Source organism: Acanthopagrus latus, chromosome 17 (genome assembly GCF_904848185.1).
Source record: "Acanthopagrus latus isolate v.2019 chromosome 17, fAcaLat1.1, whole genome shotgun sequence".
In the NCBI taxonomy this organism is placed as follows: Eukaryota; Metazoa; Chordata; class Actinopteri; order Spariformes; family Sparidae; genus Acanthopagrus; species Acanthopagrus latus.
In genome coordinates, this window is record NC_051055.1 from 25,946,604 (window position 1) to 25,964,697 (window position 18,094).

Genomic DNA, 18,094 nt, shown 5'->3' on the forward strand with positions numbered 1-18,094 from the left:
TTTTTCGTCTGAATGATGTAAGACACAAATAACTTTCTGTCTCAGTATGAAAATATATGTGCGCATCATGCAAATGTTGTACAACACTGTGGTGTGGCTGTAGGGACAAACACTGAGGAGTGATATTTAAACTAAAATTCTCGTCACATCTGACAAATTGCTCCTTAAATAAAAAGTTCTGGATCTAATTATAATTGATATTTGCTTGAACAACACAACAATGTGAGATTCATCAAGCAGTTATCTGTGAACTGCAGCTGCATCATGAATCTGTATTCTGTAGAAAGGATGAAGAGACTCTTGACTCTGTAACAGAGGCTGTGCCGTCCTTTTTGTTTATGTCCCGACGCCGAAATTATAAATGATTTCCATGTCCGAGGAAGCTATTGACCACGTTTTATCTTTTTGACCTTGGGCCAGCGGGCTAATGTTTCCTCCTCGCCACAAGATGTCTCCTCAGCTCACAGGAAAAGCCCCCGGGTGGCTCATCGCATGTCAGAACACACAGAGCGTTTTCTGGAAAGGGTTGCTGTTCTAATCGACATCAGTAGCGCTAACTGGGAGATGAGGAGATTCATATAGGTGTATATCATTTACTAAGGAAAAGAGAGCATGCTGAAGAGACGCAGACACATGCTCAGATGACTTCACAGAGGAAGATTTCAATGCTAAGGTGCTTTGCTAAGCCTTGAATAGAGCCATGCTTAGAGCAGGATTTACTGCTATTTGATACATACACAAAGGTCATTGTAAGCACTCAATTATCTAAATCGGTGAACAATCTAAATGCTTACAGAGTAAAGAGAAGTTGATATGTTCACCATGTGCTATCAGATTTGTCCCTGGTGTTCAGTATTACACCAGCGTAATGAAGGATTGCTTCACGAATAGAAAGTCGTTAGCGGGAAAGACGGGATTTAGCAACTGTCATGCTGGATTTGGCTGATTCCCCTGGGAAAATAAATGTGGGCAGGACTGACAGGTCTTTGAATGAGCTGAGCTGTAAAAATGAAAATGTTTTCCCCGGTGTAATGGATTCCTCGTTGTGGGATTTTGCCAGAGGCTCCAAACAGCAGACAGACGGTTTGAACCTGCCCAGATTATCACTGAAACATTTCCCCTGAAGTGGCAGGACGGGATGTGTTCGGAGCTTTAAACAGAGATTTGTCTGTTCAGTAAGCTAATGAGAAAACATCTTGGCCACCTTGACATGAAAATAAACATCTCCCCAAAGTGAATATATCTTTAAACGTGTGTCTTAACAGTGTAACTGCTTTTTAAAGTTGTGAATATTTAATAATTACATCTCTCAAGTGAACTTTGCAGGCACACACAGCACAGAGGGGTGATGTTACAAAATGTTCATATTTTGTAAATTCCCGTGATTGTCTGCACCAAATTTCAGGTCAAGTTCCTGAGAAATTTGTGGCGCGAGATGGTGAATCATCTCCTGCGGAAATCGAACCTTTCTGTGGTTGTTGAGATATTTACATCTGGATCAAGGTGGCGGACTGACTAATGGGCAGTGTCAGTCCCCAGTGTCCCCACCATAGTGTCGGTAAAACATTTGCATGGCACACAAATACTTTTCATACTCATACTGAAAGTCCTTTGTGTCTTAATTTGGCCGTCAGGAGTTTTTGTGATGAGGTAACGCGGCTCAGAAAGTCACCAGGTGCTGGATTTTAACAGCCGCTGGTTTTGGTTTCAGGGCGGTGTTGTTCATTCTGAGTGACGCCGGAACTTCCCACTTCCCTCTCCAGATGTTTCCAGGTCACGGAGAACATGGCGTCCGGTGACAGACGAAAGCATCGCTCGGTCTGAAGAAGTCAAGGGAGGGCAGGGACTGAGGGAAAGTGCTTCCTTACTCTATTTCAGGGGCGTTTTCATGGAAAATAAAAGTGAGATGTCTGTTTATCTGCTTATCTCGAGCAAATGTGAACTTTTTTTAACAAAAGCTGCATGAATTTGACCTCAACTTGGCTTCGTTGGAATGATTAAAGAGGCAAAAGAGGAGTTTTTCCTCCAAACATTGTTTTATACACGAACAGCTGATTTCCAATATGATACACCTGTTACTGCTAAATGTACAGTATTGTTGACCTACGCTTTGTCGCTTATCTCCTCTTTTTATTGAGTTGCTGCGTGCAGTCGGCTCAGGATCGGCAACACAGCTGAACTTTGACCAGTCTCGAGTCAAACACCAACGATCTGTATGCGCAGCGGCGACTCCAGCAGCGAAAAGGTTGACAGGCCGCCTCGATACGAGCCCATCTGTCACTGACGCGGATCAATATACCGGCTCGGGGTTAGATCTGAGGAAACAGATAAAGGCTCAGAGTCTGGGAGAAGACGGCTTATTGATTGGAGGCAAATTCACCCCCTGAGTGCATCTTTGCCCTTACACAAGTCAGTCAAACCACCTTTAAGCTGCACGTAAACGGGAAATCGAATTACTCCTGCTGGCAGACATTTTGTTTAATCATATTGTTGGAGTCCTGATTTATTATCTGATGTCACGACTGCTACACAGAAACTAATTCAACATTCTCCAATCATATTGATACATTTCTTGATATATCATTATTGGTCATTTTATTTCCACAATAAATAACATTTTGAGGAATCAGCTCTATAGTATCTGCAGGTATTAAGGCAGATAAAAGTTGTATCACAGCACTGACTGCAGAAATGTTATGCAGTAATGACTGGAAGTAGAAAACACAGAGTCACATGTATTGTTGCATGCTGCTAGGACTGAAAAAAATGGATAGAACATGTTTTACAGGGCGGATCAATAAAGCAACTACAACTGTAATCCACTAATGCTTCTGTGGAGGGACAAACAAGCCTCGGGGACTATTTATACCCGAGCTCGCTCTGGGCGGAAACTCCCAGAACCTCCCTGAACGCTGAGGTTACACTTCTTCATCCACCTCCCGAAATTATACAGCTACTTCTTTTGGAAACCACAGTGTGTTAGTTACAGACAGGATTCCTACACAAGAATTCAAGTTAAACAAGTCGGATGCAGGAGCTGCTGTCTTAAAACTGAAGACTTTCATGCTTACTAGACTGAACTAAACTGAACAAACACTTTTTTTTTTTATCAGGTTGTCTTAAAATCTATTTTGTGTAATTGCAGCCAAATACAACAAGGAAACAAGCTTTGTTTTATTTTGTGTGACTCCTTCGTTCGGTTCAGTTTGATGACAGCTATAAAGTCAAGCTCTCTGAACAAACATCAGCTCTGTTTGAACTTCTGTGGAAGACCAAAAGCAAATAACACAAGCAATACTGCTAAGAATATTACGTAACGTATGAAGGAAACAAGGGTGATGATCAGCATTGAAAAATGGTGAGTAAAACCAAAAAAATTGTGCTGTTATAGTGACATGAATCTTTGATGCAACAATGAAATCAGATCACAACACAGAAAGCAAAGTGTGGACGTGTTTTGCATTTCAGTGCTGTCCTGCAGACAACCAGCCTGACCTCTGACCTCTGACCTCTGTGGACTCTGTGGCTGTATGACAACATCACACTTCTTCCTCTCTGGCTCTAAGCGGACAGCAGTCATAGATCCTGCGGCCGTTAGAGGGCTCCGTCTCCTGAACATAGATATGTGTTGACCTGAAAAGGTGATCCAGCTGTTTTTCCTGGGAAGACAGATTTTGTAATGCATCTGTTTTCATACAATACACACGTAGAAACTGAAACATTATTAATGTGATTCATGATTATTTGTAAGCTTCCAAAGCACTTGGTTATGGTTAGAGACAAATGATGGTCTTGATTAGATACTGAAAAAAAAAACCCAAATTGTGAAACTTTACGTATATTTTACCAAAACCACAGTCCCTCCCTGAACTAGGGGTTTTTCTTCATCTTGTGGGAATAAGTTATTATCTTGTGTGCACAAGTTGTTTATCTTGTTAGAATCATTACCAGACAGATACGTTGTTCCCATAAGATCCATACATAACACATGCAAAATAATAAATTATACAAACAAGATAACAACTTCTGCACACACGATGAAAATCATTACACCCGCTCCTGCATCTGAGCCTCCGTGTTTGTTGATGTTCTCATGAGGATTCGATGCAGATTGTGAGGAATTAACTCACTGAAGGTGATGACTCTGAGAGACGTGGCATTTCCTGGTTTTCCTCTCTTTCATTTCCTCTTTCTCACGCTCTTACTCAATTGCCTCCCACTCCCTCGGGGTCATTATCCACAAATTCACCTCCTCCATTAGTGTTGCACAACCAGGATCACTGATCTCAACGCTGCTCTTACTAATGAAACCAATGAAAATGTTTCTTTTTTTCACAGAACTATTTCCTTCTTTTGAAATATAAAAGCATTCCTGGAAATTGAAAGCAGAAACGCCATCCAAGGGTCTGGCAACTCAATTCTTGATCACTACAATATGTGCAAATGTGTTTGTTTCTTTTGCAGAACATGAAGGAGTTGCTTTTATTTGAAACTTACTTCATTAAACAAAGAAAAATCAGGATGAGAGAAGACAGGCGGACAGGTAAAAGAGCTGCAGACTACAAATGAGCAAAGACAGATGGTTCAGCAGACAGAGACAGAGAGGCAGGTGGGTAAAGGTCAGCGGACAACAAGAACACAGATTAATATTCTGAGATTCTTCAGTGCTGACGGCGGGCCGGTGACCTGCTGCAAGTGAGGGAGGGAGGAATCTGAGTGATACGTGGAGGACGGGGGGTTAGACTACAGCAGCGCTGGGGGTTTGAGTGGAGGAACAGTGAAGGGGCCTCGAAGAGGGAAAGACAGACGGAGAGGGCATCACAGGAGAACAGGAAATGTTGGAAAACATGAGGGACATTTTGAGGCTCTGCAGATGGCCGCGGCACGTGTTCACACCTGCTGGATCTCCACTTAAAGGCTTTACTGACAGATGGATTCCTCAAACATTCCAGATGCATTTAGACATGTACAGACCATTTACTGACATATACAGCAGGTAAAACTGCTATGAAAGCTGAATTTTTAGATTTTCTATGGATCCATCATTATTTACTTCCTGTAAATGTATAATCGCAAATTATATTCACAGTCAGCTAATTACGTATTGGATGCATCCTAACAACAAAGTGACACAACTCAACAAACACACACCTAATGCTACACATCTGTGCATCCATTCAACTTGTGATGGTAAAGTCAAAGCAGGTAATGTGGCAGTGATGGAATGTAACTATGTGCACTAACTCAAGTACTGTACATAAATACAAATTTAAGGTACTATTCTTAATAATTTCTGTTACTCTATACTTCCTCTCCACTATATTAATTTGATCATTTTAGTTACCTGAACATACTTTGCAAAACTTCTACAAAATAAAGCAAGCAAACAAACATGGTCATTTTTGCAGGTTTAAAAAAAAAAATCAATTAGTTCTTAAAAAAAAAACAAAAAAAAACAAAAACACACACAATTGTTTCTCTGATCATGTCTTGTGTCTGTGTGGTATTTTTTAATGTTTGTACTGTTTAATATTTTTTGTGTGCTTTTAGTTTGAAATGTCCTTTTTGGAGGGTGTTGCATCCTGCAGAGGCTGGACTCTTAGGTGTTTAGTTCTCATTGGATAATTGACTTAAGAGTCGGCCATCTTGTTGTGTGTATAAAGTAAATGTTTGTTCTGCCATCTGTAAAATACTGTGAAGAAAGCTGTGTATAAAGTGTAACCATGTGGCAGCCATATTGGAAGACCTCAGCCTTGTGCCACCTGCAGTGTACCTGTGAACACCTGATTACATTTCTAAAGGTAAAACCCATTCTGCTCAACTCTGTCCTGTTTTGATGCGATTGAGTCCTGAGTGACCACTTGCGATCACATCTGCTCTACATTCAGATACACACAGACATCACTGGAACAAATGGACACAATGTTTTTCACACAAACAAAGAAAGAAGTTGAGAAGTAGAAAGAAGCCGAATTTACAAGAAGGCCCAAATAATGTAAAATCGGTAGGACATGGTGTTTCACAACATTTAGAAAGTTTCTTCTAACTCAACAATTCTTAAAATTGAGCAATTTTTTAATGGAGTCTGGGGACTGGGGTCTCCACTTGTAACAAAGACATAAACTATATTGGTTACCGTTCACTATATTTGTGAAATTTGACCGGTTTACCATCAATAAAGTGTTGTTGTCTTTCATATATTGTGTGTTCAAACAGATGCTACAAGTTAGCAGATAAGATGCATTTTAGACACAGAGCAGATTATAAGTGATGCTGCGACAAACTGACACTTTTAAAAGGAAATGAATAACTTGATGTATCGCATTAAAAGCCGAATGTACAAAAATGCTGTCCTAATCAAGTCTTTTCCTCAGATGTTTCACAAAGTTTCTCCTCACTCAACAACTCTGCAAAATAGTGTGATTTGTTAAGGGACTCTGGGGATGTCGCAGCCGCTAGTTTATTGGTTGAATCAGTTGGAACAGACAGAAATTTGGCACTTTGAGACAGCTCATTAATTTGGAAATCTGACTGTGTGTGATTCATTCAGCTCGTTGTTGTGGCTTCACAGAGGAGGTCAGTTCAGTGGGCGGTCCTTCAGTGTGACCCAGGCCGCATGTGCATACACGCTGCTTAAAGAATGTGGTCACATGCAGCCCAGACCATGTCTGAACGTGGTCTGACTGATTGGATCTCAGTTGCGTCCTCGAGGCGTTTTTGGGGGAAGTGTTCACTTCTGTCCCTAAAGCTGTCCACGTGTAGTTCGACCACTCAGGATGAATGTTACCACATCTGAACACGGCCTGAAAATATCACTTGAATAATGAAAAATCTTCATCTGATTGGAGCGTTGTTTAACGGGCCTACACCCACATAAAGTCAACCGTTATCTGGTGCAGTATGTTTTGTTGTCTTGCCTCTGTTCCATGATGGTACAAAAATAACTTCTCATCCATGTCTGAAACCGTCGCTCTTCAGCCTGGTGGGGTCAGTCCTGATATCTGGGCTCGGACCTGCAGCCAGTGTGTCACTGAACAAATGTTTTAATGCTTTTTATTGGATTAGCTCACTCACAGAGCAGCGGGCCGGTCGATGGTCCACTCCCACTGATGGGTAAAAGCATTATTGTGCGTGGGCCGGGATTGGCAGACACCAGCGGACAGAGCTATCCTACCATTGATCGACTCTCTCCTCCAGGGCCACTCTGATGCTCGACTCCATCCAGTCTTTCATTTTGTTTATGAAATATTGATATTGGCGGCTGTCTCCTCTCAGAGATGAGGAGCTTCTGCTTGATGGAAGTGAGAGCGTTTGGTAATGCCGGACAAAGGATTTGTAAACTGACTGTTATTTTTCTTGGCCGGATTGTAATCGGTGTGTTATTATTTCCAGAATGAAGTCATGAGGGAATTTGCTTTTTGTGACATATTTACTCCTTTAAAACGAGCGTGGGATGAAGTTAAAGTCCCAGCAGGAACGACGAAAGGGAAACGGAACTGCCTGGTTCCCGTAAGGTTTCTGGTAAATGTTTTTAAAAAATCAGGCTGATGAGAAGTCTGTTGTGACACTCACATACTGCAAGTTCAATCACTCTGCAACACTGCAGACTTTCACATTTTAATTGGGTCTGCAACTAAGTATTATTTTCACTGTTAAATCCTGCAGTTTTCATAGTTAGACCAGTTGTTTGGTCTAAAAGTGTCAAATAAATTGTGAAAATTATCCATGAGCATTTCCAAAAGACCAAGACGACGTCCTCAAATGTCTTGTTTTGTCCAAAAATATTAAGTTTACCGTCAAGAAACAAGAAAATATGCAAATTTTAGAGGCTGGAATGAGAGAATTTGGAGTTTCTCTCTTATTAAAGTTGACAGGTTAACAATTAGTCATTGCAGCTTTATTGTAAATCCATCCTGTGATGCATTAAGATGTAATTGTACTTTTCATTCTTGTGTTGCTTTTGTTGAATCAGCCTGTCAGATCTGCATGTTGATAGCGCCCTCTGTCTGCAGACCAGCTCTGGTACCACTCCCTCATCAGATTTCACTCTTTTCCTCCAGAAAACCAAACTTTAATCTTCCCTCAACCGCAAAAAAACAAAAAACAAGCCAACTCCGGCTCCTGTGGCACGAGATGGCTGCTCTGGATCTTATCAGTAAACAGATGCTTCAGTCTTCCCATAATGACAGTCAGGATTGACGGACCTACCACAGCTGAAGCCTTTTACGCAGGGGAAGAGCCTCCTGGATCAATAGTTGTTACCTAGGCAAAGCCCACACAACCACTAATGAATCCACTGGCTTTCAGAGCAGGCAGCTGCTGCTCTGGATGTTTACACTGGAGGAAAACCTTAGAAATACTTAACACTTTGGGTAATAATGTCAAAATGAACACCCACCACGTTAGATTAAATGATAGAAATGAGGAGATCGTCGTGACAGAGTTTTATTTAACATATCCAGTGAACAGAAATGTGCTCTAATAGCTGAAGAGGCCTTTTGTCCACCAGCTGGTTTGTGGTTGTGTTTGTTGTATTGTGTTGGATTCAGTGTCCTGTTCTCCTGGACTGGTTCTGTGGTGCGTTTGAAGACTTCACACTGTTGTCTGGCACGCCCACCTGTCTGCTGTCTGTCTGCTCCGCATTCTCTGTTTCTTCAGCGTGGGATTAGACGTACACATTTATCTCAGGTGGTAAAGTGTGTTAGTCACCTGTCTGGGATTTCTTATTATAAAAAGGCTTTGTGCCAGCGAGGTAGCAGGTGCAGTGTTGTAGGTCACAGTGCAGACGGTGACACGTTTTCTTTGTTTTGGCTTGTTTTTTTTTACGTCATCTTATTTAGTTACTTCCGCCGAGGAGGTTTTGTTCTCACCTGGGTTCTTTTGATGGTTTTGTCAGCAGGATTACATAAAAACAGATTTCCACTCAGATGGAGGAAGGATCTTGGCCCAGCAACAGGGACAGATCCCAGATCTCTTTTTTTTCCCATTTTACTTGTCATTGCAAGATACGACAGAGTCACATTTTAATTTATCTGAATCTTCATGGACAAGATCTGGTGTATTTAGGCAGCTGGTTTCTTTGAGTGAGGCTGATGCGGATCCAAATAAAAATCTGGACTGTGGATTTTAATATGTTTTTTATTTGATACTGGATTGGGGCTGTTGGTCCGTGGTGGAGGTATACACTCTACTGAGTGCCACTCTAGTTTAGAATGAAGCAGTGATTTTTTTTTTTTAGGACATTCACGTCAGAGATATATTAGTTTTGTATTTCTGAAAACCTTGTTTTAATATAATTGTTATTGTTTGATTTCGATTCAGTTTAGTTTTTTCTGTGCTTGTTTCTGTTTTGTTTTATGTTTACAATCGTTTTAGTTTCTTAATAGTCTTAATTTTATTTTTTTAGGTGTTAGTTATTCACGGTCAAGCTTGTGCACCCATTTCAGATGGTGTGCATGTGAACACTATTAGCTTAGCAGCTACAGTGAAGATTTCAGTGTCAAAAAGGGTGAAAATGAGGTCTTTTCAAAACAATTTGGAATATTTGGGTTTCCAGAGATTTGGATTACACTGGCTGAGGTGTATGAAGCTGATTTTAGTTTTTCTTTTTTTTCTTTTCCATTTTAAAAGTCTTCATCTACTTCAGTTGGTAAGGACTACAAAACTTCACTTCCATCAGCCGAGGGTGAGAAGAGAATGACAGATTTTTCATTTGTGGTTGAACTTGTCCATTAAAGAAACAGTTCTGTTCAGTGTTAGAAGATCATTACCACGTTCATTTGTGGGTGCAGAACTGGAGTCAGGAAAACATTTGCTAAACATAAATGCTGCAAAAAGTGGGAAACAGCAAGTAAAAAACAAACCAAAAAAATCACCTACCAACACCAGTAAAGATCACTAACTGAGGGAATAGTTTGACATTTCTGATTATTTGCTCACCTGTTTGTATCTGCCACCAGCAGCTGCTTAGCTTACCTTAGCTTAGCTTAGCATAAAGACTGGGAATAGGGGGGATACAGCTAGCCTGGCCCCATCCAAAGGTAACAGAATCATAGTCTACCAGCACCTTTAACGCACACTAACTATGATTAGTTTAATCCGTTCAGACACTGAGGTGTAAAAAGACATAATTTTGGTGCTAAATTTGTTATATGCACAAATGTTCTTTTTCTTAAAAATTGCTTTTAAACCCACTGAACAAGCTCATCTTCCAACTGGCATCTATTTTCTACCGTGCACAGTCAAACCTCTGATGATTCAACACAGTGCACTTCCTCCTGCGCTGCTCTGTGTATCCCAGATAACGCCTGATGGATTCTGACAGGCTGATTTAGGACAGCGAGGCCGAGCAGCTAAAGACCCTCCAGATCCACCCAGATAGGAGATGATGGCCGCCTCCGCCCGCCCTGCACCTACACCGTGCATTATGACTGATACCATCCTGCTAAGCCAAGCACTTTGCTGCTCGTCTGCAGGATATTAGCTCAGCCGGGGGTTATTCATAGACTATCAAGACTGGAGCTGCGGTCGGGAAATGCTGACTTATGTGTAAATATCAATTAAATTAGTGGAGTCCTTGTTGCTGAGGGTGCATTGCCTGGTTTTAATGGGCTCGGACACTAACGGCGCTGCATGAATCACATTTGTACAAGAAATGAGCAGCAGATATTAGATTATACTTGTTCACACTCACATTAACTGTTTGTGTTTGTCATGAAGCATAATGATTACACTAAACGTTAATGATGCAATGCTTTTATTGGGATTAGTTAGTTTACATATAGATGCTGTCTTTTAAGCAATAATACATGACAACGTTTTGGTATAAATTAATGCCCATTTTATAACTTTATATCTTCAGTTAGTGGAATTAACTATCATCAGTTTATAAAAGTGGTACATCTGTTAAACTTGTGATAGATCACTCTTTACTGGGGAGATGTGAAATGTATGGAAGCCCTCAGAGGCAAATGACTTAATAAACTTATGGAAAAAAACCAAAACTTTTGCCTGGTTAATATTTCTCAAAATCTGTTTACCATGTGAGAAAACGTAAAAAAAATATATGCGAAAGTGGGATTTTTAAAAATGTTATATAATATGCATACTCCCTATAAATGTATTTTGTTTAAATACAAAAATAAATAATAAATAGAATAAATCCTCTCTGTTGAAAAGAAAAAAACAAAAAGAAAAAAAGAGCATTTTTGACTGAACCAATTAAATAAAATGTTGAATCGCTTTTACTAAAACTGAAACATAAGGAAAAAAATCAGTTTCACACAGATTTTTTTCCCCCCTCAACTTGTAAAGATTATTGTGGCAACACCTTTTTTTTTCTCCACCAGCTCTCAAGTCATAAACAAACAAGAGAAAACAATCTGAATCAGACTTAACCAGAAAGAAAAATGTCTTCACTTGACCCTCAGGGCTTCCGTAGAAATGATAAATAATTTAAATGTCAGGCACAAATCCCAGTGGTTTGTGATGTCATACAAACAAAGAAATGACACCATGTAAACAGAAAATCATCCATAAATCATAGAAAAGAACACACAAGTAATACAACAGATTTGGTTGGGAAGTGCAAAACAATACAGCAATTGTCATTTATCACCAAATCGTACAGGAATAAAACCGACAAATGAGGAAATCACTTTAAACCATGACGTAATCACAGGCACGGCACTGGAGAGCAGCGGGGTTTGCTTGTTCCGGCTCGAGGGGTCCGAATGTGTTTAGAACACAAGGCACATTGTCGCGTCTGCGGTGCCAAACTCCAAGCCTCTTGTTCTTCACGCCTGAAAAAGGAAACCTCCGTCCCTCCTGTCAGAGTTATGTAGGCCAGCCTGCTGAGCAGAGACAAAACGGGGGCAGAGCTCTGCAGATGCAGACTCAGCAGAACCATCTTTAAAAGCTGAAGGTGCAGAAGCCGTTTCTCAGGGGAGGCTGGATTACGACTGTATGCAGCTGAGGTAAAAGCACAGACGATCATCATGTACAGGCCAGTGTTAGTGCAAAATGTCCCATAGTTATACACAAACTGGTTAGTAACTTATAAATCACAAATAAATACATGGTGACGCAGCTCATAATATGCAAGCAGTTCAAACAAACAGCTGTAACTCAATACGTTTACATGAAATGTATAAAAAAAATTGTCTAAAATTTCAAATATCCACTGTAGAAAGAGCTGACACAGTCCAGAGTGCTAATAAAAGTACAAGAGTGACTAAACAAAATAACTTAAACGTAATGTTTCTGATGGGATTCACTCATCTGACTCAATATGTCAACTCTACACCGATACAGATGATACGATCCAGGACCGGCGCTGGTTTTACCTCAGTTAAAATCTCATGAGGACATGAATATACGGAGTGGTGGAAAGTTATTAACCACTTATATAATTTTGAGCTTCTTGTACTTGAATCAGACTATTTAAATGTTCTGTTGCTTTATTCTGCTGCTCCACATTTCAGATGAAAATCCTGCACTATTTTATGCAGCACAGAATCTCCAGAATATAATACTGTCCGTGTACGTTTCTGCAAAGCATAAATAGGATGAATTTGCTTCATATGTATGATATAAAGGAGTTGTAGCATTATAGATAACAGAGGAGGAGGCGGGGGTGGTGGTGTTGTGACAACCGGTTAGACGGCTGCCAGGAGACCGCCGTCCACTTCCTGTTTCATCTGAGGAAAAACTGAGTAATTTTAGCTAACCTCTGAACATTTTCCAGCCATGTTAGCGGTGACAAATCAGGTATTTTAGGCCAGAACATGATCTTTTTCTAACTCTGCCCAAACTAATTTTGTACCAATCCCAACATAAAGAAACCTTAACATTAATGTTGCATTAAATCTGTGTTTTAGTTTAGATTTAGCGAAACATAATGGACTTTTGTTTGGATACATTTCTCCAAACTTTTGACATCACAGGACGCCATTATCAGTTTGCTTTCTGCTCTCTTCACCTAAAATGCATGTAAACACCTTCAAATTACAGGAATAATTCAACATTTAAGGGAAAGTTGGATAAGAATATTAAAGCTGCTGTAGGTGTGAAGCAATCTCCTCTTTGTGACAACACACTTGCACGACTTCTTTCTTTCTTTCTTTCTTTCTTTCTTTCTTCCTTTCTTTCTTTCTTTCTTTCTTTCTTTCTTTCTTTCTTTTTTGAGGCAGCTCTCTTTGTCTCTTTCTTTTCTTTACTTGGCCTGTTTGGGAGAATAAATCACCGGGAGGAATTGGTGGCTTTCACTGTTCCACAAAACAGGAGGATCCTGCTCTCTGTGCACAGGTCTGCCTCTTTATGGAGTCGCAATGTAAAGACAGATAAAAGTTTAAACATCTCAGTGGTTTGCAGAAATGTACGATGCAAATATTTATTTTTGCAATTGTGTAGTTTCCCTCCTCTACCTCGATCTGATCTGTTTTATCTTCACTCTTACTCTAACGATCTCATGACCCCTCAGATTTATCCTCCTCCTGAAGGTGCATTGCACTACTGAACTGAACAAAAGGTCATTAAAATTAGGAGTGAATTGCTAACTATGTATCCTACATATGAGTATGTGCATTCACAGGGTCCATTTCTCTACAGAAAGAACATTTTAACATTAATATTATATTTAATTTAGCTGCGAGTAGGATTTTGACAGCAGGGACTTTCACTTGTAATGTCGTGTTCTTACAATGCTGTATTGGCGCTGAAGTAAAATATCAGAATACATCCTCTACTGCTGATATATATACCTTCTGAACTGGAAGTGGAAACAATTAGTTACTATTTATGTGGTTGCATGAGTTCACTGCAAAAGAATGAAGAAGCAGTGTAGAAAAAAAAAACAAAAACAATTTGGGGCTCCCTGCGGTAAAACTACATCCTGTCTTTAGTCATACCTTCGTGCCAGCTAAATTTTGAGCACTGAAGTAAAAATATTGTCACACAATGATGATATTTTTAGTTCGGTGCTCAAAATTAAGCTGGCTCTCCGGTGTGACTAAATAAAGTTGGAATGACAGAATCTTTCATCAACACTGACTAAGAAACAGGCTTTAAGCCCATCATGTGTGTCTGATTGCTGCATCCCCAGTTTCTCAGATTCATTATCTCTTCTTTACGATATCCTCAACACAAACCTGCAGATGGACAAGCAACACATGATACAGTATTTTAGTTGAAATCCTAAACATGTGTCATCTTCACTCTGAGTGAACACACACGGCCACATTCTTGTGTCTCTCCCAGTAGTGGCAGTCCTCCGGGAAGCTCCACGCCGCTGCAGACTCCTTGTGGCGACTGACGGCGTGAACGACGAACCCGCACAGCTGCTTCTCCAGCACCTCCACCACCGCGGGGGCGTTCCCCTTCTTCCCCTGGCCCTCCATCACCTGCCGGATGAAGTCGCGGGGAACCGGCTGGGGTTTGGTGCTGTACGACACCACCAGGTTGATGTTGTTCACCTGCAGCACCTCGAACCAGTTCTGCCCCGCCACGTGATGGAAGTGCTCCCCTGCTCGCCAGTTCCGGTACGTGCTCCCTGAATGGTTGATGAGCCGCACGGACCAGCGGACCCAGTCGTACTTTTTCACCAAGAACTCGAGAAGCTGCTGCGTTGCTTCTTGCAGGTTCTCTTCTTCCTTCGCTTGCAGGAGGCGCTGGGCGTCCAGTTTTGCTTGCTCTGGGAAGGCGGCGATGCAGGACTCGATGGTCGCCTTCATCTTGGACTCCACTTCTTCAATTTTGCCGCTCCACTCTTGGATTTTGTCCTCTTCTTCCTCTTGGCGCTGGGTTAGGGCACAGTGGCCCAGCAGAGCAATCAGGCCCAGACAGAAGAGCTCCTTCATCCGGACACAGAAGTCTTCCAGGAGGCGGCGGTTTCTTGCAACATACCTACAAAACAGAGGAACCATTTCGAAAAATCTGGTATTTTTAATGCATGTTGGGACAAAATCCAGCTGTGCTTGTGGCAACAGAACCAGATAATTCAGAACATGATCTCATCCTGACCCTAACCAAGTGATTTTTGTGCCTAAACCTACTCAGATCATTAGTGCAGCCTTGTCAGAGAAATGCACACTGGAAACATCTATTCAGACACTTGGTTTGGAGAGTTACAACAAATACAGAAACTTTTACCTCTCAACCAGCTCTAAGACTGATTCTCCGAAGCTGTTCGTCCCCATCAGAGCGTCGTACAGCACAAACAGGTTCTTCTCGCCTCCAGTTTTGGCAAAATGCTCCAGAAAAAGTCTGGTCTTCACCTCCTTGTACTGCTGTTTTGCCTCCAAGATGTCCATATATTTCCTAAACTGGTTCCTGATGTTCTCCTCCACAGAGAAGTAGTGGGTGTCCAGCCTGCCCTTCTTGATCTCGCAGTCGATGTCCTCCAGTTGGCCGGAGAGCACGTCCAGCTGGTTCCTCACCGCCAGGAACTGCTCTTTCACATATATGACCTCTTTGCTCTGGACGTTGTCTAAGGCCAGGCGGAGAACCGGAGCGGCGGCCTCGCAGAGGGGGAAGAGCTCGCCCACGGCGCTGGCCAACACCTCGGCGCCCCTCTCGAACATGTCCATCACCGCCTCGATGGCCTCCTTCCTCTGGGCCACGGCCTTCTCCAGTGAGCTGGACATGTTCTGAGACACAGAGCGACAAAACGTGGCGTCACATGAAAATACAACCTGGTGTGCATGAAGAAAATAGGTCAAAGTCCATATTCTGTTAAAGTATTCATGAATCTCAACCTTTTATTTTTGTGCTTGTGAAACCTCAAAGTGAAGCGGTGACGTGTTTATTCATTTCTCAGATTTGTCTAAAAGAGGTGCATCCTGATAATATTTCTTCAGAAAAAGACAAACATTAAACCAAAACAGAATTAAATTTGTGTAGGTGAGCAGTGATTTCTCTTTTAAAAACATCCCATTAATCCTCCAAATCTACCTCGACTGTCGCTTTGAGGGTTTTCAGGTTGGAAGCCGCTAAATTAGAACATAGTGATGCACTTTCTTACAATGTTGATGTCCGTGGCACCAGAATGTTTGGAAACCAGATGGAAAGGAAGCTGAATGCTTCTCAGAAAATCCTGATCTGTTTTCCCTCATGAACATGAAACCATTCAGCACATTGACATGAGAAGCAGCTTCTTCCTAGAAGGTTATAAAATACGTTGGTGAACAGTGACGTGAAGATTTCAGAGCTGAAACGACGAGTTGATCAATCGATCAACGTTAATCAGCAACTAAATTTGATGACTGGATAATTGTTTAAAGGAAAAGTTCACCGAATAATGAGAATTCAGTCATTATCGGCACATTTTCGCGCTGATAGAAAGTCGGATGAGGTCTCGAAGACCACAAAACATTTCTGGAGCTTCACAGCAGAACAGCGTTGCAGCATTCTGACTTGTTTATTAGACTTAAATAAAGAACCAAGAACAGCATAAAATGGCTCCATGCAGCTCGATCGGCGTAATCAAAGCCTCCATAAGACACGAGATCCTGAACTGTTTGGTAAAGATGTTATTTACACTGGTGACGTGCAGTCGAGCTGGCGCTGCTACAGTGACGATTTCTGCTTTCAAAAAGATCTAAATAACATCTTCTCAAATTAATTTAGGATCTCAGAACTTCTGAAGACTCAGATTATGCCAAGAAATCCCCATCTTAAAACAAGTCCCCATCCACTTCACTTGTTTAGGAGAATGCTGTTTTGCTGTGAAGCTGCAGAAATGTTTTGTGGACTCAGAAACGTATCCCATCTTCACATCAGCATTAGACGAGGCAGATTAATTACTGTATTTTAATTTCCAGGTTTTTTAACGTCTTTTTCTACTCAAAAATGTCAAACACTGATCTTGCTGCTTCTATAATGTGAGTATTTCTGCTGCTTTTTGTCTCACGGGATAATAAAGTGAATATATTTGAGTTTAGGAGCGTTGATCGGACGAATCAAGAGAAGTGAAGCAGACAAACTACAGATCAAAACACTTAAAATGGGCATTTCCACCTTTTTCAGGACATTTTCCAGACAATACAAATGCAGATGAATCGGTGATGAAAATAATCTACTCTAGAATGTTCTTTAGCAAAAAGAGACACAGAGTTCTGGTTGGTCAACGCACAATTTAAACCCAATGTTCAAGTCTTTACTTTGACCCTGTCAGCTGTGAACTGCCTGTACCCAGACACAGGAGCATGTAATGATGTCATATAAACAAAATGGGAGGCCTGAGACTAGTTGGATGAGAAAATGACACGGGTGCCCTTGGGGGGTGGTGGGGGGTCTGCATGTGACTCAGAGCAGAGCAGACCGAGGCCGAACCGTGTTTAAAAATCCCCTTTCATCCTCGCTCGCAACCTGACATCCATAAATTACCGCGTCCTGTCTGTTCAGATGTCCGCGGATGGATCCCAGATGCTGCGTCACCCAACTCCTCCACACATCACACCGATATTATCTTAGTTTGGTTACTCGGATCTGAAAATACGTCGCTGTTTTTCTATGTTTATTGTAAAAAAAAACACACACACACACACACACACACACACACACACACACACACACACACACACACACACACACACACACACAAAAACCCCAAACATATGATGATTACATAAGCAAATAAATAAAGATATATGAGTAAATAAAATGCTCCTGTTGGTGAATAAATGAAGAAAATGTTTGTCATGTGTCCGAACTGCACCATCTTTAACTGTCATGCGCACCCAAAAAATGCGCAACGGCAGCTTTTTTTTTTTTTACGCACGAATCCCCTGAGAGCACCGGACACACCTTACAGCATGTAAACCTCCTTCTGGTGGAAGATAAAGACATTCATCACATTCCTGTAATAACAGCAGTTCTTTTCTGTACCTTCACGGCTGATGAGCTCCAACAGCTGCAGACAAGTTTTTTTTTTCTAGTTGGAGAAAATTCTCACGGTTCTCTGTCCAGCTGAGGAGCCAAGGAAGGGTCCAAACACAAGATCCGGAGAGGAAAGAAGAGATGCGCACTCAATAATCAGAGAGAGAAGGAGAGAGTGAGAGTGAAAGAGAGAGAGAGAGAGAGGACAGACACACGGACA

General features: G+C 41.4%; 1 protein-coding gene and 1 long non-coding RNA gene across 2 annotated transcripts; one reads left to right on the forward strand and one right to left on the reverse strand.

Annotated features, from left to right (window-relative positions):
- Positions 1 to 5,583: 5,583 nt before the first annotated feature.
- Positions 5,584 to 11,003, forward strand: LOC119005891. The gene is made up of 2 exons (XR_005070611.1): positions 5,584 to 5,801; positions 10,242 to 11,003. It is a non-coding gene; the product is annotated as an uncharacterized LOC119005891 (long non-coding RNA).
- Positions 11,004 to 11,178: 175 nt separating this feature from the next.
- Positions 11,179 to 18,018, reverse strand: LOC119005889 (protein rapunzel-like). Its single transcript, XM_037073974.1, has 3 exons — positions 17,884 to 18,018; positions 15,148 to 15,644; positions 11,179 to 14,901 (listed from the first exon to the last, which is right to left on the reverse strand). Exons 2-3 carry the CDS (start codon positions 15,639 to 15,641, stop codon positions 14,211 to 14,213), a joined length of 1,185 nt encoding a protein of 394 aa, XP_036929869.1. The 5' UTR covers positions 15,642 to 15,644; positions 17,884 to 18,018; the 3' UTR covers positions 11,179 to 14,210.
- Positions 18,019 to 18,094: the final 76 nt, after the last annotated feature.